The sequence below is a fragment of the Neofelis nebulosa genome, chromosome 2 (genome assembly GCF_028018385.1).
Source record: "Neofelis nebulosa isolate mNeoNeb1 chromosome 2, mNeoNeb1.pri, whole genome shotgun sequence".
Lineage (NCBI taxonomy): Eukaryota > Metazoa > Chordata > Mammalia > Carnivora > Felidae > Neofelis > Neofelis nebulosa.
This window is the reverse complement of record NC_080783.1, coordinates 35,104,587-35,130,274: the sequence shown is the minus strand read 5'-3', so window position 1 is coordinate 35,130,274 and position 25,688 is coordinate 35,104,587. Positions and strand designations below refer to the sequence as shown.

Below are 25,688 nucleotides of genomic sequence, written 5' to 3'. Positions count from 1 at the left end.
GTGGAAATCAGCAGTCAAAGCATTATTAATTATAGACAATGATCTGGGCAATTGAAAGACCTTTGCAATTATTTTAATGCCGTCAGATTTATTCCCCTTAATCAGAAAACAGCTTTGCATAGCTTCACTGTGGTTAGTTAGGAGGGGGGTCAAGGAAAGCTCTAGTAGAGTCTGCCACCTGCTACTTGTCACTGTCATTCCTTCTCTCTAGCCTCTCTTTCCTTGCATTTGTCCAAAGGAGAGTATAGACCAGCCCAGGACTCCTAATCCTGGCTGCACAGAATTACTGGGGAGACTTTGAAAGAGCCCCATCCAGAGATTCTGATTTAATTGATCTGGGAGTAGAGTATCGGTGCTGTTTTAAGTTCCCAGTGATTCTCTGTACAGCCAGTGTGGAGAGCCAATGTACCAACTGTACACTAAGGCCCAGCACCAGGATTGTAATTCAGTTGCTTCTCCAATGTCACCTAAAAAAACTTTTCTTTTCTAGGACTGACAATAGGTGCTGGCTGCAGTCTGGCCCAAGTGAAGGACATTTTGGCTGAGCAAGTTTCCGAGCTCCCAGAGGAGAAAACTCAGACATACCGAGCCCTCCTAAAGCACCTGAAGAGTCTGGCAGGACAGCAAATCCGGAATATGGCAGTATGTCCTCTGGGCCAATCATTAGGCACACTGCACGTATTTCTTTTCTTTTTTTTTTTAAGTTTATTTATTTTGAGAGAGAGAGAGAGGAAGGGCAGAGAGGGAGAGAGATAATCCCAAGCAGGCTCTGTGCTATCAGCGCAGAGCCCGATGCGGGGCTTGAACTCACAAACCACGAGATCATGGCCTGAGCCGAGAACAAGAGTTGGACGTTTAACCAACTGAGCCACCCAGGTGTCCCTACACCTATTTCTTAATCTCACTGAAATGTTGAAATAAGCACTGGCAGAATCATTATGCAAAAAGGTCTCAGCAGATTGAAACAACAGGCACAATAAATAAATGTTTAATATTTAACAAACATTATTAAAAATATATTTAAAAGACGACTCTAAATCAAGTTCAGTAGAATAGCCAAGTGACAATGTAGGTGGGAGAAAAGGAGATCACAGTTTTGCTCATTTCATAATAAGAATGTCAAAGAAACTAATTTAGTTTTAGGCTGTATTAACAGAAGTATAATACCTAAAATAAAGAGGGTAGCTTTCTCTACTCCATACTGTTCTGACCACAGCTAGAGAATAATGTACAGATCTGGGAGGCACACTTTGAAGTCTGGCTGGTTTTGACCTCAGAAGAAAGCAAAAGAGACATAGGTTTTCAAAATATGCATGCTCCCTCTGCTACATACCCCAAATGGTGTGTTAGAGATCCTTGGCATATGAGGAATCAGGGGAAGAGACAGTTCCTTGAAAAAGCTCTTCAAATGATTCCAAAATGTTCTCTCCTCCTGTTAAGAACTCTGACACCTTGCAGCCTGGCAAGGAGATCATGGCAGGAGAGTAAGGGCTTGGAAACCACATCAGAAAGAGGAATGGTGGGGGTTGGGACAGTCAGAGAGACCATGAGAGCTGCCTTCAAATATTTTTTTAAGTTTATTCAAAGGCAGAGAGAGAGGGAGAGAGAGAATCCCAAGTAGGCTCCTCTCTGTCAGTATGGAGCCTAATGAAGGGCTCAAACTCACAAACCATGAGATCGTGACCTGAGCTGAAATCAAGAGTCTGATGCTTAACTGACTAAGCCACCCAGACCCCCTGCCTTCAAATACTTATAGACTCATGAAGACAGATGTGATTTATTTGATATAACCACAAAGGGTAGAGGTAGAAGTATGACTGATAGGGGAAAGTCCAGGGAGACAGAATTCAGCTCAGTGGAAACAAGAACTTTAAAATCAAGCTGTTGATAGAGAATCAGGGATTCCCTGTCTTCACCCATGTTCCAGCCCAGCCCTCAGCAACCAAGGTGGTCACTGTAGATTCCATCACTATGTGGGGAAGAGAGTATTAGGTTGAATGGCCATTTTCCTCCCAAGTTCTGAGATGTTATAGGCTCAACCAGATCTAAAAAGGGGCAACCGTCTCTCAGATGCCCAGAACCCCAACACACCTGTATGAAGTCTGGCCATTTCAGGGGCAGAGTTAGATGTGGCTGAGGTCCTGTGTACCCAAGGCAGGACGGCATCTTTGTAGCTGATATCACAGCCATCTGTGCTGTGGCCAAGGCTGAGTAGGGGGTGGTTCAGAATGGGCCATGGAGACCCACTGTTTAGGTTGGAATCCCAGTCCTGCCCCTTCCTAGCTGGGACACCATGGTCAAATTTCATCATTTCTCTGTGCTGAGTATCTTCAGCTGAAAAATGGAGACAATGGCATCAGTCTCACTGGGTTAAAAAAAAAAGTAAGTAAATGTGTGTAAAGAAGTAGAACATACCAAATGCTGTGTGAGTGTTGGTTACTATCAGTTCCTGTCCCATCCAAAGTAGTGGGTGAGAGGTTCCTTCCAGACTGTCTGAATGGAGTCTCTCTACCAAGAGGACCAAGATCCCTTGTGACACTTTCACTACAAGAGGACCTTAAGCAGGTGCCTGTGGGGCCTAGGATCTGAGGAATAGAATGACCAAGGCAATAACTCTTCCTTTTTAGTCCTTAGGGGGACATGTTATAAGCCGACATTGCTATTCGGATCTGAATCCAATTTTGGTTGTGGGCAATGCTACCCTCAATCTGATATCAGAAGGTAAGCTACCCCAGAACATTCTAGATTGCACCTAAGATTTTTTGTCTTTCTTTTTAAGGAATTGGTATAAGTCAGAGTGCTGATCTCTGGCTCTTAATCCACCATGGGAAGCTCAGGCTCCTAGAGGAAGGCACACTGATACAAGGGAGTGGCTAGTGCTTCCTTCTGGCACCACTGCCCATGTACACACAACATTCACCCCACCATAGCCATGTGACAGCCAGGGGTGGTGTGCAGAGGCTGAGGTGAAGGCTGTCTGCTGTCTGAGGACTGTTGTCTACTCTCCTTCATTCCTACTCCCCTCAGTTGCTGTGTGAGAAGCCACAAGTCTGGGGAAGACACACAACAAACACCATGGGCCCTCTAGGGACAGAAGGAAGACAATGATGAATTTTACATGCTGGCTGAAAGGATCATTCCCTGGGGCTGCTCCATGCAACACTACCCTTGTCTCCCTGGAAACACTCAGCTCTCTCCCTGCCTCCACTGCTCCAAGAATGCTGACGTACCCCTTTACTGGGCACTAACTGTATGCCAGGCTGTATTGGACATCTTATACACAGCATGACTAGTCTAACCAACCACCCAGCTGTCACTTGTAGAGACAGGCACAGGATGGGAACCATCATCTGTATCAGGCTGCCTCTCCAGGGCCTCTGGCTCTACCTCCCATCACTTCTCCTGGTCCTTCACCCACAACCCATCAAATATACACTCCTTCTGTCCCTCCCACTTGGCCAGCCAGTCATTTACCCCTCCTATGGGTGGACCGGACCCAGGCACTAGGGTGCAGGGAAGCAATCACAATCTGCTCCCCACATGAACTTCAGGGGTGTATCCAACCAGGAATTATATCACAGGCAATGTAACCCTCCCAAGGGGTTTATTGGCCATAATACGATCTCATCCCTAACTGGTGGGAAGTGCTGGGAGAGCCTTTGTGCAGAGGAAAAGCTCACACACCCTTATTCAGCTTTGCATGGGGCCCGCCCAGGAGGGAGGAGAGGAAAGGCCTCACCCTGGCCTGGCCTGGCCTGGTCAGCCATTTTCCTGAGTCTTCCCCGCCTGTGGTTGAATGTGACCCCAACCTGACCCCCAAACACCAGAAAAGAAGAAGCCAAGAATCTGGGGCATCTGGATAGCAAGGATAGCCTGGCCTGCATGCAGGGCCTTCTACTACATTAGCAGTAGTGTTCTTCTACTGGGGGTTGGTGGTTACCTTTGGCTTAAGGTCTGTGCTTTTCCAGCTCTGCCAAAGCCACCTCCACCCTGAGTGCAGTGTTTCTCCGGTGCTGGTAGATGACCTCACTGACCTAGCAGCAGGGCAGGCCAGCAAAGGTCAGCAGGGGCTCCTTCTGGGGTTCTCCTGCTTCCTTCTCAACTACCCCTACGTTCCAATCAGCATCTTGCCTCTTTTGCCACGAAGAGAATCCATCTCAGATTCGCTGGGCTGTAGTTTGATCTCCTCATGGCACCTGCTGCGGAGCCGCAAACCACTGTTTAAAACCGGAGGGCCCTGCTCTGACCACTAAATTATAACACTGGGCCAAACGGAGGGTTTGTGAATTGCTCACTTTGTTTGAAAGATGTAGGTCTCCAGTTTAGATGCCAACAGCAGCAGCAAGAACAAAAAGAAATGCAATGACTTGAGCTCTGTTAATAGTGGAAATAAACTCTGTCTCCACTTGCCCTTACCTTGATCACAGTAGTGAATGAGTTAGATTTAGTTAACCAGCTTCTGCCTCAAGATGAAATGGTGCAGGCATGACAGGCCTTGGAGATGGCAAGAGACCCTGTTCACATAGCACGTATGCAGAGACGAGAAAATGTCATACTGGCCCTGCCAGTCCTGTCTGTGCAGGGGAGTGGGGGAGCCCTGGACTGCATCACTCTGTGCAGAGGGAGGTGACCTTTTCCTCCTTGCTGCTGACATTTAAGAGTACAGAATAATCCGGCATTCCTCACTGCAACTGTGCAGAAATGTCATTTTCTTCGACAGAAGGTACACGGCAGATCCCTCTAAATGACCATTTTCTTGCCGGGTTGGCAAGTGCAGACCTTAAGCCAGAGGAAATTTTGGAATCTGTGTACATCCCGCACTCTCAAAAGGTAAGAATTCTGCTGGTTGCTTTTAAGAGTTTGTTTTTCCCTTTTCATGACAGAGAGCAGTCATCTTCAGAAATCTGAAAACAGATGGAAGGAAAATGACTGTCCTGAAAATCTGTTTCCTGTCCACTGTGGACTGGCCTAGCACCAAGGCCCTCAGACACCCTCGGGCAAGCAGCTCTGGGCTGTGATTTGGGGTTGTTGTTTCAGCTGTGGGGTGGGGCCTGCTGAGGGCATGTGGTTGTGCTTCCACACCCCTTTATGTCTACAGATCGACTCTGGGAGGCGGAATTAAAGCTCTCTGGCTGTGGACGAGCTTCTCCGCCTGACCCACAAAGAGGTGGAAGCTGGAACAGGGTCTCTTCCCACTCTAGCTAACCCCAACAGCTCACAGGAACAAGAGGACCTCCAGATGTTTGCTAACACAGGATGTCTGGGATTGATGTGGCCACCCAGCTGGCTTTTGAGTGGGGCCTCTGTCTTCACTCAATGCTCCGTGTCTCTCCCCAAAACCATACCCGAATCCAAGAGGATGGTCTCCCCAGAGAGAGGCAATTCAACACACACACACACACACACACACACACACACACACACACAATGGTGAAAAGCCAGGAGTTAGCTTAGTTATGTGGGAGGTCTCATGTTAAGTCATGTTTCAGCGTGTATGATCTTCATTTATTTTTCCTTTGGAATGGAAACTTTGAAATGTGTTCTAATCCAAAGTGCATCGGGGAAGGCCCAAGATGGAAAAGCAGGCAGGCACAAACACAGCACCCTTGGTGGATGCACAGATGGAAACACACTTGAGGCACAGGCCTTCACCATTAACCTCATGTTGCAACATCAGCAGGTCATGGTGCCAAAGACCCCAGTGGGGCAGCCATTACCCTCCCGACTCTCATTCCTGATACAAGATTCCCTAGTGCACTGTCAAAGTTCTATTCAACTCTTTTATGACCTTTGCAAAGTGGAAAAGCAGTCATTTCTACAAACCAAAAATGTAGTGGGTCTCTTTCACACATCAAGCAAATCACATTTATTTTTTTTTTAATTTATTTTTTAATATATGAAATTTACTGTCAAATTGGTTTCCATACAACACCCAGTGCTCATCCCAAAAGGTGCCCTCCTCAATACCCATCACCCACCCTGCCCTCCCTCCCACCCCCCATCAACCCTCAGTTTGTTCTCAGTTTTTAACAGTCTCTTATGCTTCAAGCAAATCACATTTAAAAGAACCTGTGTTGGGGTGCCTGGGTGGCTCAGTTAAAGCTTCCAACTTCAGCTCAGGTCAAGATCTCACAGTTTGTGAGTTCGAGCCCTGCATCAGGCTCTGTGCTGACAGCTCAGAGCCTGGAGCCTGCTTCAGATTCTGTCTCCTTCTCTCTCTGCCCCTTCCCAACCTGTGCTCTGTCTCTCTCTGTCTCTCAAAAATAAATGAATGTTAAAAATGCCTGTGCTGGGAGGGTTCCTGCATCCTCATGAGGACAGAGGCATCTGAAGACTAGAGGCAAGAGCACCTAGAAATAAGAGCACCTGGAAATGATCCAGGTATCCTGGCCTCAGGAAAAGTGCACAGTGATCCCTTTTCCTTAAGGGCATTGGACATTGGGGATGGATTCCATTCTCACTATGAATGAGAAGCCAGCCAACTTGTCCTCTAATTGTGCCAAGTGTCTTTTGTGCCCCGTTAGATGGAGTCTAAGTGATTAATTAGTGGCACCAAGAAGCAGGAACCATGCTCTCACTTTTGACATGTCAAGTAACCCCAAGTGGTTCTTGTGTCCACAGTGGGAATTTGTGTCAGCCTTCCGACAGGCTCAGTGCCAGCAAAATGCCTTGGCTGATGTGAGTGCTGGCATGCGAGTCATTCTCGAAGAAGCCACAGACACCATCAAGGAGCTGAGCCTCTCCTATGGAGGGGTTGGGGAAGCCACAATTGGTGCACATAAATCCTGCCAGCAGCTCATAGGGAGGTAAGCAATGAACCCTGCACCCCAAAGGTGAAACTTGACATCAAAAACAAAGAACAAGTAGAAGTTTGGCTCTGGCAAGGGTTGTTAATGCCCTGGGAAGATGTGAACTCCTATATATAGAATCACTGCTTGTTCTTTCTGCAATTTTGCTAATAAAGCAAACCTCACTTGACTTTGACTAATTAGGGGCTGCTCCTTGGGGGAAGGCCACGACAACAATGACCCATGACTGTGCTCTGCCCCAGTTCTCATGTGCACATCAGCACTCCTGCAGACCCACACCAGGTAGGGTCCAAGTGTACCTAGTGCCGCTGCTGTGCGGGGACCTTTTGTTTCTTCCTCAGTAGAGGCCAGTCCGGTTCATAATGGAATTGGCCCTCATGATCTGTTTGTGTAATGTCTGGTTCCAGCATGTTCTGGCCCTTGAACATGCTTGGTTCATGTTGCAATGAAACAGGGCCCATCCTCACCCTGCCATGACCCTCAGGCCACTTGGTGCAGCTTCCCAGGCCTCGATTTTCCTAAAGGGCTTGGTTAGATGATTTCTGAGTTCCCTTCCAACTCATAAAAGGAGACTCCAGGTTCTCTAAATTGTTATTATCCAGTAGGTGGCACATGCCGTGTGATCGAGACTGCCCTTTGACTTGTCCCTTTCCCACCTCCAACCCCACCAGGCCCTGGAATGAGCCAATGCTGGAGGAAGCTTGCAGGCTGCTTCTGGAAGAGGTCTCCCTCCCAGGCTGGGCTCCAGGGGGAAGAGTGGAATTCAAGAGGACTTTGGTGGTCAGCTTCTTCTTCAAATTCTACCTAGAAGTTCTGCAGGAACTGAAGAAGCTTGTAAAAGTGTCTGTAAGTGTTCTGGTTTTTATGTGCCCCTTGCAGCCATAGCTCCCAGCTTTTCCACTACTTTTGCAAACTGTCTTGTGGGCAGCCTGTGCATGACCTGTCACCTGTTCTGAGTCAGGCCTTGTCAGTTCCTAGCCCTCCTTCCTTCAGGGATTCAGCCCTGAAGGGCTACCACATGAGGCTCAGGATACCACACTGTCTTCAGTTCACAGATGTTCACTACATGCCCTGAGCAATGAAACGTTACAGTGCCCCTGCCTCCAGTGTGCGATTTCTTTTTCTTTTAAAATCCGCTTTACTGGGGGCACCTGGGTGACTCAGTGGGTTAAGCATCTGACTCTTGATTTTGGCTCAGGCCATGATCTCACAGTTTGTGAGATCAAGTCCCACATTGGGCTCTGTGCTGAAGGTGCGGAGCTTGCTTGGGATTCTCTGTCTCCCCCTTCTCTGCCCCTTCCCCTGCTTGTACTCTCTCTCTTTCTCTCTCTCTCAATCCCTCTCAAAATAAATAAACAATTTAAAAAATAATAAAATCAACTTTACTGAAATATAATTACATATAATAAAATGCACCTATTTATACTCAATGAGTTTTAACAAATGTGTAAACCCATGTAGCCACCACCTCAAACAAGGTATAAGGCATTTTCATCACCCCAAAAAGTACCTTTTGGCCTCCCACCCCTGCCCCCAGGCAACCACTCATCTGCTTCATGGCAGATTAGGTTTGCCTATTCTAAAATTTAATATTCAACATAAAATGTAAAATAAAATTTTATTTTTCAAAACATACTAAAATTTTATTTGTATGCAAATATTTAAGTGGCTTCTTTCTAGATTGTTTTGTTTGTATACTTCTGGAATAAGTTAGGCAAGGCAAAACATTCTCTTTCTCTCACTCTCTATTTCCTTCCCAGACCAGGATTATAACCCTCACCCTACCTCGTACCCCCTGTTTCAAACCACACCCTACCCCAACACTCCTCAAGTCACCTCAAGTGTTCAATTTTCATTACGTGGACATAGACCCTCACCAACCACATTCACCAGGGTAATAATCACTGCCATTTAATTTCATAATCAAGACACTTGGTATGTTTCAGACACCCAGAGAGCCTTCTCAATTTTACTGATGAACTGCTGAGTTGCTGAGAAAAACAAGCAGGATGTGGGCTCTTTTGTGTACAGTGAACTCCAGCTCATTCTGGGATGGTGTCTCTGTCCCCCAGTGTTCCAGCTTGTCCTGCCTTTACCCAGCTGACTGACAGGCCTCTCCCTCCTCTGGGTGGCTAGGGGATCAGATTCAAACCAGTCCATCCAGTTCCTCAGTATGTGGAAAGGGAGGGAGGGCAAGACACCTTCATAAAAAAGGAGACCCCGGGGAGATGATGTAGATTTTGGTCTTCCAGGATACCCTGGCCTTGCAGTTTCTTGAATACCTCAACCAAGTCATTTTCACACAAGCCAAAGCCCAGTTTAATCATAGACTAATTGGTTTATCTTTATTGTTTTGAATGGTCTTTCAGGACAGTCATCATTATCCTGAAATTTCAGACCGATTCCTAAGTGCTCTAGAAGATTTCCCCGTCACAGGACCCCGGGGAGTCCAAAGGTACCAGGTCAGTGAGTATAATTTAACAGGAACCTAGAAACTAAGAGGGGCGCCTGGGTGGCGCAGTCGGTTGGGCGTCCGACTTCAGCCAGGTCACGATCTCGCGGTCCGTGAGTTCGAGCCCCGCGTCGGGCTCTGGGCTGATGGCTCGGAGCCTGGAGCCTGTTTCCGATTCTGTGTCTCCCTCTCTCTCTGCCCCTCCCCCATTCATGCTCTGTCTCTCTCTGTCCCAAAAATAAAAATTAAAAAGCGTTGAAAAAAAAAATTTAAAAAAGAAACTAAGAGATAAGCTATAGTTATGTGAACAAAGCAAGCACTTCAGAGTTGTGATTCATAGTTCTGACTTTCTAGTTTGGGCTGGCACATTGCCCTTTGTTTAGGCCAAGTCAGGGAGATGCTGGATCTAAGATCGGGCCTGAGCTACCATGACACACACTCAAGGCTGAACCAGCCTGGAATGGTTTGACCATCTGACTAATCATTGATAGTATCCTGGAATGCATGTTCTTTGGGCATTTGTTTGAAGAGCACCCAAGCCAGGTGTGGGGGAAGGACTGCATAAGAGGGTAGCAAGTTTCAGCCTCCAGCCCTGGTTGCAAATATCTCATCTCCAGTCAGCAAAACAAGGACCTTGCCAGTACCTGAACCCACCCTTCTTGAAGGACAATTTAGAAAGTATCTATTATTATCTGTTAGCACAAAGCCCCTCTCCCACCCCATCTCCACACATAACACACACACACACACACACACACACCCCAGAGCTTCCCTGAAAAGAATTCCAAAATAAACACTTTCTCCAACTTCTTATCCTCCCAGTGATGTTTTTGAGCCACTTACAGGGGCAACCAAGGCACTGTGGTCTAGATCTGGGTGGACTCCATTGACATTTGCTCCCCTCCCCTCTCCCCTGCCCCAGGCACTACTCAAGTTGACACTCAAGCTTTTAGCTTAGATTTTGGTCCCCCACCCTCTGGAATTATATCACTTTAGACTTCATCATCTTGATCACTTTCTATGTAAACAGTTTGGTCATGGAAAAGGTAAGAAAGCTGGACAAGGAGAACCTCTGAATTCCAGAAGAAAGCAGTACAGGGGCACAACTTGGGAAAAGAAAATGCCAAAAGGAGAGGCTAGGATGCCCTTTCACCTACTTCACAGTTCTGCCAAAAAGTTGGCATTGCTACATAACTGACAGGATAATTCCCCAGTCTAGTGACATCATTGAATTTTTGCACTTATCATCTGACCCACTCCAGTGTTTGTGGTCTGAGGGTGACTGATTTCTCAATCCTGAATCAAGAGTGTTGGTAATCAGCCAGGCCACTTGTGAAGATTTGAATTGTCCAGGGCAACTCTTGTCTCCCTCTGCAGAGTGTGGATTCTCACCAGTCCCTCCAAGATCCAGTTGGACGCCCCATCATGCACCTGTCAGGTCTTAAACATGCTACAGGTGAAGCCATATTTTGTGATGACATCCCTATGGTGGATAGAGAACTTTTCATGGTTTTGGTGACCAGTACAAAAGCCCATGCAAAAATCATGTAAGTAAATGGAAAGCTTTCAAAAAAAAACTTTTAAAAGCACACCTGTGGATTCCCTCTGAGGAATGTACCTGTTATGCCATGTCCTAAACCCAAAGAACCTAAAATTGAAAGAAGAAAGAAAAGGGCACCATCCCCAGCAGGAGGAAGAGAGGGTATCTGGAAATGACCATTATGAAAGAGAGAACAAAAATAGCAGTTATGGGCTCCTTGCTTCTCTTCTAACCTCATTACACCTCATCTCCCTGCTGTAGCCTCAGTCATGGCTCAAAGGAGTAATTCTGAGTAGGGCTGATACTCAGCTGTTGGTAAAACCCTGAAATACTGCATTTCTGAAGGTCTAATGCCTACTGTCCTAAGCTTCCTAAGAATGTCCCTTGCCACAGCCACACAGCCCCTCCCCCAGGTCCTCTCCTATAGTTAAAGTGTGACCCCTGACCCAGCAGGCAGCCTTCTGGACCATATGGCAGGTTAGCTTTTATTGATCGGGACCTATGCTGGACAGTTGTTATATATTTTTTATTTTCAACCATGTTCTATCCTTTCCTCAGGTCTGGGGCCCTCAAAGCTTGCTGATTTCTACTTCTTAAATATTTCTCTTTTTTCAGATCAATTGATTTGTCTGAGGCCCTTGAACTACCTGGGGTGGTTGATGTGATAACAGCTGAGGACATTCCAGGCACCAATGGTGCCAAGGATGACAAATTGTTGGCTGTAGATGAGGTACAGAGCATGCTTTCTCAGATGACTTTGTGCAGATAATCACAAAGGTACCACCTCCAACTGGTTTTCAATCCCGCCCCCCACATTGAGGGACAGAAGTGCCGATTCTTCCAGCTTCTCTCTACACCTAACATCTTTATTCAGACAGACTTAAATCTTCTGGAGTCAGGAAATTACACAGTAAAAGGGAAATAATATACATACAGAAAAACAAGTTCTAGTTTTCCCACTGTGTGCTCTTGAGTTAATTTACCCTCGTCTAAAGAATAAATGTAGGAACTGACCTGTATCAGGATAGAATATGCTAGAAAGACCTAAAAAGGAGAGTGCAAAAAATACAGCCACTCCCTGTTTTCTGTATTGAACTCTCTCCTTTCCTAAACCAACCCCATGCAGACACACCCCCACCCCACCCCTCACTTACTTTTACACATTCCATTTGTAATAAAGTTGCTTTTCCCACCTTTGACATTTTAATTCAATTCTACAAACATTCACTGAATACTTGCTTTTGGAGCCAGGCTAATTTGGTTCGTGTTCCATCTCTACCGCTCACTAGCCATGTGCCTTTGGGTATCATTACCTGGAAAATGGGAACAACCACTGCACCAATCCCATGGTGTTGTGGGATCTAAAAGAGTTAATGCACGTAAAATGCTTACAACGGTGTTTGGCACATGAAGGCTTTCAGTAGGTGTTAGCTATTATTGTTACTTCTCAATGAGTCACACAGACTGTTTCTCCTCCAGCCATGAAATGTCTCACTGTTCTTTTGGTTGAACTCCAGATGAAGAGGTCAGTTGTTATTTAAGAGCTATATCATCTGCTCAGGCTGCCATCACAAAATACCACAACCTGGGCCACTTTTGAAAAAGCAGAAATTCATTTTCTCACAATTCTGGTGGCCTATCACCCAAGATCAAGGTTTTGGTTTCTCCTGAGGCCTCTCTTCCTGGTTTGCAGGTGGCTGTCTCCTCACTGTGTCCTCTCATGACTTTTGTCTGAGGATGAGCCTCCCTGGTATCTCTTCCTCTTTTTATAAGGACACAGTCATATTGGATTAGAGCTCCACCCTTATGACCTCATTTAATCTTAATTACCCCACTGAAGGCCCTATCTCCAAATACAGTCACACTGGACATTAAGGCTTCAACATTTGAATTTGGGAAGAAGGAGGGGACACAGTGCAGCTCATAACAGGGATGATATTGTACAAAAAACACTTTCCTTATCTTTAAATTTTAAAATGATAAATGATACCATAAATATGATACATGTGACCCAAGCTTGACAGAGGACACAGCACATTCAGGTCACAACCAATCTCACATCCACTCTGGAGCTTACATTCATTGAGTAAAATGGTCAATGGAATCATCTATATTCTTTAAATTATTTTTTTAATTAAAACATTTTAAGCCAAGCACATGTTGTTGAATGTGACCTCCAATGTGGCCTTATTGACAAACAATAATAACAAAGATACCAGCCACTGATAAGGGTGAAGTAAGACTATTCCTACTGATATTTTTCTACCTGCTTCATGCATGTACTTTCCGCAGGTGCTTTGCGTGGGCCAGATCATCTGTGCTGTGGTTGCAGAGACAGATGTACAGGCAAAGAGAGCAATTGAAAAGATAAAGATCACCTACAAAGATCTGGAGCCCATAATCTTCACCATCAATGTAAGCTGTGCTGGCTGGTTTCTTTCCTGTAAAGTTGTAGAATCAAAAGCACCCTTGTAAATTTCTTAATGCAAGACTAATTCTAATTTTTTCTTGCCACTGGCTTGCCCTGGAAAGATCAGCTTCCTCTGGAAGATATTATTTGTATGAATTGAAATTAGCTTTGGCTCTAAGAAATGACAGGGGTGGGGTGGGGTGGGGTGGGGTGGAGAAACAAATGAAGAATTGTAGTTTCTTTCTCTTTCACATTCACAAAGTCTAGAAAAGATCAGTCCAGGGCTTATGTAGGGTTCTATGTGTCAGGGATCTTGGATCCTTCTATCTAGTCACTGCTTCAAGCATGGTTTCTACCCTCTAGGTCACACTTTGCTCCACAATGGCTGCTGAAGCTTTGGCTATTAAGTTCACATTCCAGACAGCAAAGAGAATGAGGTGATGAAGAAGGGCATATCCCATCCCTTTAAGGACACTTCCCATAATCTCACTGGTTAGCACCTAGTCAGATACCACACCTCAAGGGGAGCTGGGAAATGTAGACTTTATCCCAAGTGACTACATGACCACTAAAATTTGGGGAAGATGATGAGAATGGATATTGAGAACAATCATGTTTTCAAGGTGGGCCTCCAAAACAGTGGGACTTTCATGATGGAATTCCACAGAAATTTCAACTCTTACTTTTGGGTCTAGCTGAAGGAATGCAAATGCTATTACCAAAGCAGAAGGAATGAAGTTAGAATAGAAAATTCAGATGTGGAGTGGGATTTTCAGGTTCTAACTCAATGAAGGGCAAGTTCAGAGTAACTGAGTTGCAAAAAGCTTTCTTATTTGTGCACTTGTAATAGAAAATAAATTTTTTTCAAAGGCCCCAGTGAACCATTTGACATTTTTTAAATGTGCCTAAAAGGCACAACTTGCTCAATAGTCAAAGTGTTAAAAAGGTCATGTTTCTTGATCTTTCTAAACCAAATCAATTCTGTTCCAAATTCCCATTTTGCCAAGTTTGCAAGAAGTCCAGACCATTTTTCTTGGCTCAGTATCCCTCCTGGGGTTGTACTAGGATCCTAACATCAGTTTTTGAGATTTCAATCTTAATCCCATTTCCTCAAGGGGGAAATAGTACCCAGAAGAAAAACCAGGAAATATCCTGGGATTCAGAATGGTTAGAGATCTGCAGTTCTCTCAGAATAGGACTGTCCAGAGTCAGCTAAAAATTTCTTTTGTGAATAGAGTATATAACAAAATAGTTATACATACCAATATTTGTTTACCCATCCATTCATTCATTTATTTAAATGACTGTAGGTATGAGAGGCAGTAAGAGTAGTGGCTAAAAGTACAGTTTCTAGAACCAAACTGCTAGGTTTGAATCCTGGCTGCATCACTTAGGTAAATTCATTAACCTCTTTAAGCCATGGTTTCTTCATCTGTAAAATGGGGATAATACTAATAATCACCAGTTCCCTGGAAATCCACACTGAAAATGAGAAATGAGTATTTATCATCATGGGCCATCATAGCATCCCCAGACCTCAATTCTTAACATTTCTCTACTCCTTGCTGGTTTTCCCTGCACTTTAGAAGACATCCTTCAGATACCCATCTTGTCTCTGCCATGAGCCCACTACTCCAGTACTCCCTTGCTTGATGACTCCCTTCATGTGTCCCAGTAGATGGCTATTTGGGGGAGTTTACTGGCCTTTGACTAAGAAACAAAATGTCAATGGAAGAAAAAAAATTTTAATTGGGTTATTCCTGTCATTTAGGATGCCATAAAGCACAACTCATTCCTATGCCCTGAAAAAAAACTTGAACAAGGAAACATTGAGGAGGCATTTGAAAAAGTCGATCAAATTGTTGAAGGTAAGCAATTCAGGATATTTAATAGAATCTTTGCATGATTCTGTTCCAAAGCAGACACTGAGAGCATGTGATTTCCTAAGAAAGGGCATCCTCTAAAGACTCAGCACTTTGCCAAATTTCTCTTATATCTCCTCCTCTCAAATTGTGAGTGTGGGTGTGGGGGTATTATGTGTGTTGCCTTTAGAGGTGGGGGGCAGGGAGCAACAGAATAAATAGAAGAAAAATCCTTAGCACTTTGATTAGTTAAGGACAGAGGAATGGAGCCAGACCCTTCCAACTTGTTATACAAAACTATGGTATCTGAAACAGATTGCCTTTAGTTGCCACAGAACAAATGCCTGATCCATCAATTCCTTGTTCAGGACAAATCCAGACTGGTCAGTCCACATCTTACTTGCTTTGGAATTCCTCAACATGGTAGTTTCCAATCAACACACACTCTCAGGAATTTCCCTTTGCTTGCACTTAACAGGAGAGGTCCATGTTGGAGGCCAGGAGCATTTCTACATGGAAACACAAAGAGTGATTGTTATTCCAAAGGCAGAGGACAAAGAACTGGACATTTATGTATCAACACAGGATCCAGCCCACGTGCAGGTGAGGTCCAGGATCGCCCTTACCTTCCCAACTTCCTAATTTCGTCATGGCCCTCAATCCCCATAGGCTCACAGTTGGTAGCCATTTTTCCTGTAGAAACTTGATGTCCAAATATTGGACATCAGTGGAACAGCTAAGATACCAGAATTCTTTATTTTTTTTCTGGTCTTGTCAAGTAAGTATAAGAACAGCTGAGGTGAAGGGGATTCAGAGCACACTTATCCTGGTGACCACTGAATAATGTATAGAATTGTTGAAACACTATATTCTACGCCCGAAACTAACGTAACACTGTGTTAACTATATTGGAATGAAAATTAAATAAAATTAATAAAATTAAACTTAAAAAAGAAAAAGAACAACCACAGTCACTTCAGATTTAAAGAATACATTCATTTGCAGCATGCTTAAATGAGCTCTGTGATTGGATAACACTAAATTATATCTGCACTTGCTTTTTTCTCTCAATAATCATTACAGATAGCCTTTGGAGTAAACACATCACTTTACAGTACATTTTCATTATCCGAGTCTCAAAGTGCTCTAGGTTTTAGCTGCAAGCATCTTTTTTACTAACTTGTCAGGAGTTTGCTGATTTTCACTTTGTTGGAACATACGTCTAGGCATTTGGCTAGGATTCCAGCTCTGACAGGAATCTAGGACTCTGACAGTTTCCTTTCTGGAAAATACTATTTTTCTGCTAGAAAGGCTGTCCTGTAAGATTGATGATGTTTATGAACTCAACAGAGCTCTCTGCAACACAGATTTACATTATCTTAGTTTGGGTTTTGTTTTTGTTTTTGTGTTCTGACAGTAGGTGTGGATGAATATTGCTGTGATGTTTCAGGCAACAAAAGGCTTCTTTGTCATTTCTTGTAAAACTTTTTCATTATCTTCCACAGAAAACAGTGTCCTCTACTTTAAATATCCCCATCAACAGGATCACCTGTCATGTCAAGCGGGTGGGTGGAGGTTTTGGCGGAAAAGTAGGAAGACCAGCTGTATTTGGGGCTATTGCTGCTGTGGGTGCTATCAAGTAAGTGCACTTGGGGATACAAGAGGGTGTAAAACGTACAGAGCTAAGGGCAAATCCGTGGACTGAGAGTGACTTGACTGCTGTCATAACTACCTGAGTGTCCTTGGGCAACTCAGGCTCCTGTCTCTTTTTCTTTATAATTATAGATATAATACTCACCTTCCTAGATTGATTGGAAAAGTCAAATGCACCTAGGACTTGAAACAGGCTATAAAAAAGAAAAGTGATATTATTAGTTAAACAGCTCCAAGGCTGAGGCTGCCCTGTCCCTGAGCTTCAGGAAAGGTGACCTATTTAGGGGTAGGGCAAGTCTCCTGCCTAAGTGGAATGCCAAGGGGGAGGCTCCTCCCCCACTTTCCCTTCCTACTCTAGCTGCAGTCAGGGTGGCATGAGGAAAGAAAGGCTCCCACCCTCTGCCTCTCTGCACCTGAAGTGCTGGCTAGTCAACGTTTGCTTAATGATAGATGATATCCTCAAAGAGAGTTCCCAGGCTAACTCAACCAGAAGGCTTGCTCCTTTGCTGTTCATGTTGTTCAAGTTGCTGGCTTTTCTGTTTCTTGTTCATTTTCTATGGCTGTTTCTTGGTAGTTACAAAGTATTGTCAGAGCCCCAATCAGCCTGCAAAGTTCAAAGGTCCTGCTTCCTTTGACAAATTCTGTGTAGTTCAAAGCTAGGTCCTAAAGCACTCAGATGTGTGTCTCATTCTGCAATGAGAGACAGGAAATCACAAGATCTGAATCCCATCTCCACTTCTTTCCATAATGAACGTCTCTATTCACACCCACCAAGTACCCAGAAGGGTTAATCGGTTCATCATACTCCCAACAGGCTTTGTGCCTTTAAGACTTCTCAAGCATTACTGCACAGAAGAATCATCTGGTGAGCATTTAAGTCCCAGTGCCTAGGCTGTCCCATCCAATTCGGGCATCAATATAGTTTAAAACTAACCCACTAGTTCCACTGTGCAGCCAAATGTGGCAACCAGTGCCTTAAACTACAACCCCACCTTAGCACACATCTGGCATGCATTAAGTAGTCCCCAGAGTAGTGTTCCCAGACTGGTGATAATAAGAGTCTTGGGATGCTGAGTGGCTCAGTCAGTTGAACATCCTGGGCTCGTGATCTCGTGGTTTGTGAGTTCAAGTCCAGCCTGCAGCTTGCTGCTGTCAGAACAGAGCTTACTTCGGATCCTCTGTCCCCCTCTCTCTCTGCCTCTCTCTCTGCCTCTCTCTCTCTCTCTCTCTCTCAAATAATAATAATAATAATAATAATAATAATAATAATAATAATAAATGCCTCCTATGCTTGTAGAAATTCCTGCCTCCCCACCCCAGACCCACTGAATCAGAAGCACCAGAGAGTAGACACAGAAACTTTACATTTAACTGATGCTCCAGGTAGTCGTCACCATTAAAAAAAAAAAAAACAAAAAAACAGGAAACTTTGTGCCAGAATTGTAGTTTTCAACATGTACCTGAAAGTACCTCATAAGAATCACTGAGAAAAATGCCAATTCTGGGGCCCCTCCCTACATGTACTGAATGAGAGTCCTAGTGCTAAGGCTCAGGAATCTACATTTTTGTCAGCATGCCAGACTATTCTTCTACACTCCAAAGTATGGGAACTACTGCCCTGGAGATACAGAAAGGCTGAAGCTCCTAGCTACCCAAGGGCCCAACTTGTCCAGCATAAAAGCATTCCTGGGTGAAAATGAAAATGCTAACCCACCATCCTAAAGACAAGTACTTGGCCTTGTTTTTACAGTTGTGTTAAGTATGCATTTATCTGTTCACATTCTTTCAACTTTGTAACTCATGGTGGGGATATGCAAAGTGGCTGGATCTGAGTGAGCATGAAATCTGAAGCTTTAAGAACACAAGTTAACTGACATGTGACATTAATCACTTTAGCTAGGTCTCCAACTATTGTGTTATAGGCTACAGAAACAGTAGTAGTTTAGTCATATATTAATTCAGACCAGTGCCTAGCTTATTGTATGCACTCAGGGAATATATATGGGATGGATGGATGGTTAAATGAATGGCTGGATAAATGGGTGGGAGAATGCATGCAGGGTGGATGGGCAGAAAGGTAGATAGATGGATGGTTGGGTAGATAATTAAGCGAGGGGTTGAATAAATAGGTGGGTGGGTGCTAGATGGGTAGATGGATGAATAGGGGAATGGATGAGTGGGTGAGTGGAATGGGTAGAGAATCTAAGATTTGTTTTCTTTAGAACTGGTCGTCCCATTCGTCTTGTTCTTGATCGTGAAGATGATATGTTAATAACTGGGGGAAGACACCCATTATTTGGAAAATATAAAGTGAGTATTAAACTTGAAACTATTAAAATACCTCATTTTAAGAGACTCTTAAATACAGAGAACAAACTGAGGGTTGCTGGAGGGGTTTTGGGTAAGGGGATGGGCTAAATGGACAAGGGGCATTAAGGAGGACACTTGTTGGGATGAACACTGATTGTGTTCACTTACATATAAGTAAGTGATGAATCACTAAATTCTATTCCTGAAATCATTATTACAATATATGTTAACTAACTTTGATGTAAATCATAAATAAAATAATAATAAGAAAAATATTTTAAAAATACCTCATTTTATTTTGGTGGTTTTTATCATTTTCTATTATTTTGATTTTGCTAAATTCTAAAAACAAACAATAATCTTATCTAAAATATTAAATGAAAAAAATAATAAAAATAAATAAAATAAAATATTAAATGAGTGGGACACCTGGGTGGCTCAGTAGGTTAAGCATCTGACTCTAGGTTTCGACTCAGGTCATGATCTCATGGTTCGTGAGATAAAGTCCCACATCAGGCTCTGCTACTTGGGATTCTCTCTCTCCCTTTCTCCCTCTCTCTCTACCCCTCTCCTGCTCACACGCTCTCTCTCACTCTCTCTCAAACATTTGAATTCTCACAAATTTTATGAGGAACTTTTAATACATCTAGTATAGACTGGATGATAAAAATACAATTTCAAATGATAAAAACATTAATGAAGGAATAAGATTTTTGTTAGTGGTTCCCCAAAGACAAAAAATGAAAGAAGCTACAAACATTTGTTATACCAAAACTTCTTGACTATTAAAATATTTTGGATTTGAAATGTTTGGAAACAATTTTACCATTTTAACTACATAATCATTTTTACAAGTGTTTCAGCCAAATTGTTATGAAAGTGTTACAAAAGTTCCTTGCAAATGGGAAAAAAAGTATCCATTAACAATGAAATAATTTTAAATTGTTTCAAACCACGCTCATTGCATTTTATACAACTATGGCATAAATACCATTAAAAACACTGCTGACATTTGAGGTGCCTGGGTGGCTCAGGTGGTTGAGCATTGGACTCTTGATTTTGGCTCAGGTCATGATCCCAGGGTTGCTAGATCAAGCCCCATGTAGGGCTCCATACTGAGCATGGAGCCTGCTTAAGATTCTCTCTCTCTGTCCCTCTGCCCCTTTCTTGCTCTCTCTCTCTCTCAAAAAATAACAATAATAAAATAATAACAAAAATTCTGTTAACATCTAGTTGACAACAATAGTACTTTCCAAATCTGTGACTGAGTTTTTAGGATAGTTCTAATGTAATGTTTCTATTCAAATGTGTTCTATCTGGGAATTATTTATAGTGTATGTATAGCTAGATTTTCTACCTGAGGTTGTCATTGCCTTAGATTACTAAATTATTATATTTCCTGGATTACAAATCCATACCACAGCACCATTTAATTTCTTCCATTGGCATTAGTAATTTTTATAATTAGAGAGAAAAGGAACACAGTTGGCCATTAAAATTTTTATTTGCCTCCAAGTGCAAAGAAATGATTATTCACAACTGTTGTTATCTTCTAGTACCAAGAACAATGTAGAGCCACATTCTGGGACTGAGGCAGTTTGTGTTGTTATGGTGGTTGTTGAGTTCTTTGGTTTTGGCCCATTATAAATCAGGCTTTATTTATGTTACAGTTGTAAGACTGTTTTAGTACTACTACTTATTTAGAAGGTTCTAGATGTTGAATATTTTGGTAATTATGGTAATATAAAATATGACTAAAATGAGGAAAATATACTTTGGAAAATCCAAGTTTTATTTTATTTTTAGAGAAATATAATTTTACTTTCAATGTAGTAATATATGTGTGTGTGATGTGTGTGTATGTAGATGGATGGAAGGATGGATGGATGGATGGATGGATAGAGATCCTCATTCAAACCTAGCTAACACAGTTTTGCTCAGTTTTTCAGAGCTATTTATAAATTAGCATAATAGATGTTTGTGTGTGAATAAGTTCTTCCAAAATTCTTAAAAATTTTAAACAGTTTAATAGTCTAAGAGCTATTCCGCTTAGCAATTGTTTCTTCATGAAAAGTAAAAGGTAAACTTCAGCCTACCATTTGTCAAAATTACCGTGAATTCTGAATTTGTGGATTTTCCTGCATGTGCTCAGGTTTGTTATCCAGTATTTCCATAGGTGATAGTAACCAAAAAGCTGTGCCCATTTTCAGAAAGGCAAAGGGACCAGGGCCAATCCTTTTCTGGTAGAACTACAACAGTCTTTTCAGTCTGTGCTGTGCAGACCAACTGGTCTAGGTGGGTGGGAAGAGAATGACAACTTCAGAAAAATACAGAGTGCTTCCCTGAGTCCCAAAAAGAACAGCATAACTAGTTCGCATTTGTTACATCCTTAACCAATCACAAAGCACTTCCTCAGCTCCCTAAAATGGGAGCAGTCATTCTCCTATCCATTCCCCAGCATCTGCTTCTGAGATGCACTGTGATTCATTCCCACACACTCTGGAATTACAGAGACTTTTCCACAAGGGGGAGAAACCGCAGACTAAATTCGAAGGAAAACTAGTAAAAAGTGAAGGAGAATCTGCCAGAAATAAGGAAGAAGAGGGTAGCAATTATATACCAGGAGGCAAGCAAGGACTTTGGAATTCCACACTGACTGCAAAGCCGGGAAATCACATGTTGAAAGGAAAGGCTCAGCAAAATCCAGATCAGAGGAGGTCTTTATCAGCCAAGCACTGAAAATCAAGGGGATAGCCAGGTGTGGCACACCACCAAGCAAACAGGAGCAGAGTCTGTCTTCAATCCCACCCAGTAGTGGAGCTGGGCTGTGACTTGAACTTGGCATGTTAATTTTAAACAGATCATAAAATGTCCATCATCTGGTGACAGGTGGGATTCATGAACAACGGGCGAATCAAAGCTCTAGACATTGAGTGTTTCATTAATGGAGGATGCACACTGGATGACTCTGAGCAGGTATGTGCATCAGAAACTAGCACCATCCCTAATCCTGAATAGAACGCAGAATTTCTAGGTGAGTCTTTATGGAGCATGTTTCTTAAGTACTTATCAAGTTCCACAAGCAGTTAGACTGTACTTGACTTTTACAAAAAAAAAAAAAAAGCAATGCCTGATATATATTAATATCTCCTTTTACTTTAGGTAACAGAATTTCTTATATTAAAGCTGGAAAATGCATATAAAATCCGCAACCTTAGATTCCGGGGCCGGGCATGCATGACAAATTTACCATCCAATACGGCCTTTCGCGGATTTGGCTTCCCACAAGGAACCCTGATAACAGAATCTTGCATCACAGCTGTGGCAGCCAAATGTGGCCTTCTGCCAGAAGAGGTAAGGTTGTAATCAAGGTCATAATCAAGGTTAGTGAAGAATCAGACGAGGTAGGGAACCATAGAAAGAAAAACCATAGAAGAACCACTCAAATTAGTCCTGGTTCAGAATTCAATATAAATTAAGTGCTACCTGAAGGAAATGACTCCACTATCTTCCTACCTCCTTATGCAAAAAGCTTTCTGGTTCTTTCTTTTTTCTAATTTGTACAAAAATAATTACTTTTTGTTTTTAAAGTTTATTTTATTTATTTTGAGGGAGAGGGAGAGAGAGAATCCCAAGCAGACTCTGCACTGTCAGCATGAGCCCAACCCGGGGTCCAAAAAGTGGGGGCACCTAGGGGTGCCTGGGTGGCTCAGTTGTTAAACATCTGACTTAAGCACAGGTCATGATCTCGTGGTTTGTGGGTCCAAGCCCCGCGTCGGGCTCTGTGCTGACAGCTCAGAGCCTGGAGCCTGCTTCGGATTCTGTGTCTCCCTCTCTCTCTGACCCATCCACCACTCATGCTCTGTCTCTCTCTCTCTCAAAAATAAATAAACATTAAAAAGATTTTTTTTTTTTAAATGGGGCACCTGGGTGGCACAGTTGGTTGAGCATCTGACTCTTGATCTTGGCTCAGGTCATGATCTCATGGTTCGTGAATTCTAGTCCTACATTAGGCTCTGTGCTGATGGTGCCGAGCCTGCTTGGGATTCTGTCTCTCCCTCTCCCTCTCTCCCTGCCCCTCCCCTGCTTATGTTCTCTCTCTCTCAAAATAAGTAAATAAAATTTAAAAACTAAAGAAAAAAAACTTTTAAAAAAGAATAAAGTAAATAAGTAAAGTAAAAAGTGAATGTCCCCTTCTTCATTCCATCATCCCTATTAGTCAAGGACAACCATTGTTAATGGTTCTGTTTATTTTTCCAGCCCTCTGTATTCATACACACATACATAAACAAACATAAATATTTATATATAATATATATGTATATAGACAGTTATCTACCAAAATGAGACTATGATAAACATATTATTCTGCACCTTACTTTTTCTGCTTGACAGTAGGCCATGACCATCTTCCTGTGTCAGCAGAATGATCCACTTCATTCTTTTTCATAACTGAATAGTATTATGTAACATGGACTTACCGTGATTTATTTAGGCACCCCACTATTGATATACATTTATGTTGTCACCCATTTTTGGCTATTGAAATGATGTTGCAAGAAACATCTTGGTACACATGTACCAAAATATAGATGTATTTTTGCTCCATTGTATATATCTTTAGGATAAATTTATTGAAAACTTTTAAGAGATACACTGCCAAAAGAATGTCCTCTAAAAATATTATTTTGTACAGTATCCTAGAAGGTGCACAGTATATACAGGATGCTAAGCCAGAGAGAGGCAGCCACTGGCAATTGAGATAATTATTAATAACACTTTTTTGCCCCTCACACATTTCAAGTAGACCCCAGCCTACATTTTATGCTTCTTTTTCATTTCCCCAATATAGTCAATCTGCTACAGAAAGCACTCTCTATATAATGCCCTTTGAACCCCTTTGCCACTAAGTTCAACAGAGAGGACGACTGGGTTTGTGATTATCAGGGTACTTCTACACACAAGAGAACACCTACATATTGTACAAGGAAGACAATAGTTATCCTCAGAGAAGTCACATAAAGTGTTCTATGGGTACAAAGGAGGAAGACATCACTTTGGCTTGAGGGGAGGAGAGTCAGGAAGAACTTTCCAGAGAAGATGACATTTCAGATAGGCCTTAAAGAATAATAGGCACAGATAATGGGAAGGTAATCCAGGCAAATGCAACAACTTGAACAAGGAAAGGCAACCTCTTTGTGGTTCAGTTTCCTTATCTATACAATGAGGACAATATGACTCACTACATAGATTTCTGCAAGAATCAAATGAGTTAGCACTTCGTTTTCATAAACTGGATAGTATTTGTTTTCATAAACTGAATAGTATTTGTTTTCATAAACTGGATAGTATTATTCTAATGTTACCGTTGATAATAATAATTCTTTTATTGTTACTAGAGTGAAATGCGCATAATGAAAATTTCCTGAGCACATCTCAGTAGGCTTCCTTCCTTGTCAAGTCTTGCAGGCTTCTAGGACATAGAACACACCCATATTCAAATACATTTTTAAAAAGATTTGACCACACCTTCCAAAGTCAATCAGAAGGCTTAGAAAAGACCTGCTATTTGTTATTAGCTGCAATGCAATTCCTCTCTTTCAGAACAAATCTTCAGTTATGACAATAAATCCTTGCTTTTATATACAATCTACCAACTCTTCTTCATCCTCTGAACATTGTAGGAAAAAAAGGAATATCTGCTTTTTTTCAGCCCCTCCTTCCTACTGCCCTTCAGGGGCCAATTACTACCCCTAACCTCAGGTAGGGAGAAGCCCTGACTGGTACATTGAAGAAGAGATGATAAATAACCCCCATTAGTTTTGCAAAACCACATGCTGTTCAAAGAAAGAAGATACACCCTGTCTTCCCCCCACCAAAGTTTGTTCTTTTTAATGGGGAAGCTTTTCAAGTATCTATTTTGCAGTCAGTTTCTATCTTACCATAACTATTGACTCAGCTTCTCACCCATTTCAGATTAGGGAGAAAAACATGTACAAAACAGTTGATAAAACCATCTACAAACAAGCATTCAGCCCTGAGACCCTGATAAGATGTTGGAATGAGTGTCTGGACAAGTCTTCCTTTCATAGCAGAAGAATGCAAGTGGAAGAGTTTAACAAGAAGAATTATTGGAAGAAGAAAGGCATTGCAATTATCCCCATGAAGTTTTCAGTCGGCTTTGCTGCAACAAGCTATCATCAGGTAAAGCTTTTATATGTGGAAAATAACCCTCATGTCAGATGCACTGCTACCCCAATCAGCTCTTGCTGATTTTGGGAGAGTGTCATATGTCCCAGGCACTGAGCCCCTCCCTCCCTCAGCACCTGGGAGAAATGTACAGAACTCTCCTGAGCAGCCCCCTCTCTGCAAGCACATTCAACACAGTGCAGTAGAAAAATGTCTCAGTGGCAGAAAATGGCATCAGCAAGCCTGAGAACTGCCCCAGCATAACTGCCAAGACCATGACCATCACCTCACCCAACCCTGAATCATCCCTATTCTAAAGGGAACAAGAGCCCACAAGGCCCATTGTGTTGAGCTTTCTGAGCCCAGGGTTATGGCTTAGGCAGGAAGGAGGCCTCTCCTGGTCTGTGCCCCCAGATATCTCAGTTCTCCTCAATGCCCCCAAGTCTAGGCAGAGAAGTCAGTG

At 42.8% G+C, this 25,688-nt stretch overlaps 1 protein-coding gene across 2 annotated transcripts in view; it reads left to right on the top strand.

The window, feature by feature from the left end:
- The window catches only part of AOX1 (aldehyde oxidase 1), an 87,497-nt gene that overhangs the window by 25,483 nt on the left and 36,326 nt on the right, over nt 1-25,688 (top strand). For both annotated transcript variants that reach the window (XM_058709809.1, XM_058709808.1), the window contains 16 exons: nt 491-642; nt 2,628-2,721; nt 4,721-4,830; nt 6,622-6,806; nt 7,481-7,655; nt 9,179-9,271; nt 10,639-10,808; nt 11,417-11,531; nt 13,094-13,216; nt 14,983-15,079; nt 15,552-15,676; nt 16,579-16,712; nt 18,949-19,036; nt 21,926-22,012; nt 22,199-22,390; nt 25,013-25,240. In XM_058709809.1, coding sequence (XP_058565792.1) covers nt 491-642; nt 2,628-2,721; nt 4,721-4,830; nt 6,622-6,806; nt 7,481-7,655; nt 9,179-9,271; nt 10,639-10,808; nt 11,417-11,531; nt 13,094-13,216; nt 14,983-15,079; nt 15,552-15,676; nt 16,579-16,712; nt 18,949-19,036; nt 21,926-22,012; nt 22,199-22,390; nt 25,013-25,240 — 2,168 coding nt within the window. The remainder of the gene's footprint in view (nt 1-490; nt 643-2,627; nt 2,722-4,720; nt 4,831-6,621; nt 6,807-7,480; nt 7,656-9,178; nt 9,272-10,638; nt 10,809-11,416; nt 11,532-13,093; nt 13,217-14,982; nt 15,080-15,551; nt 15,677-16,578; nt 16,713-18,948; nt 19,037-21,925; nt 22,013-22,198; nt 22,391-25,012; nt 25,241-25,688) is intronic.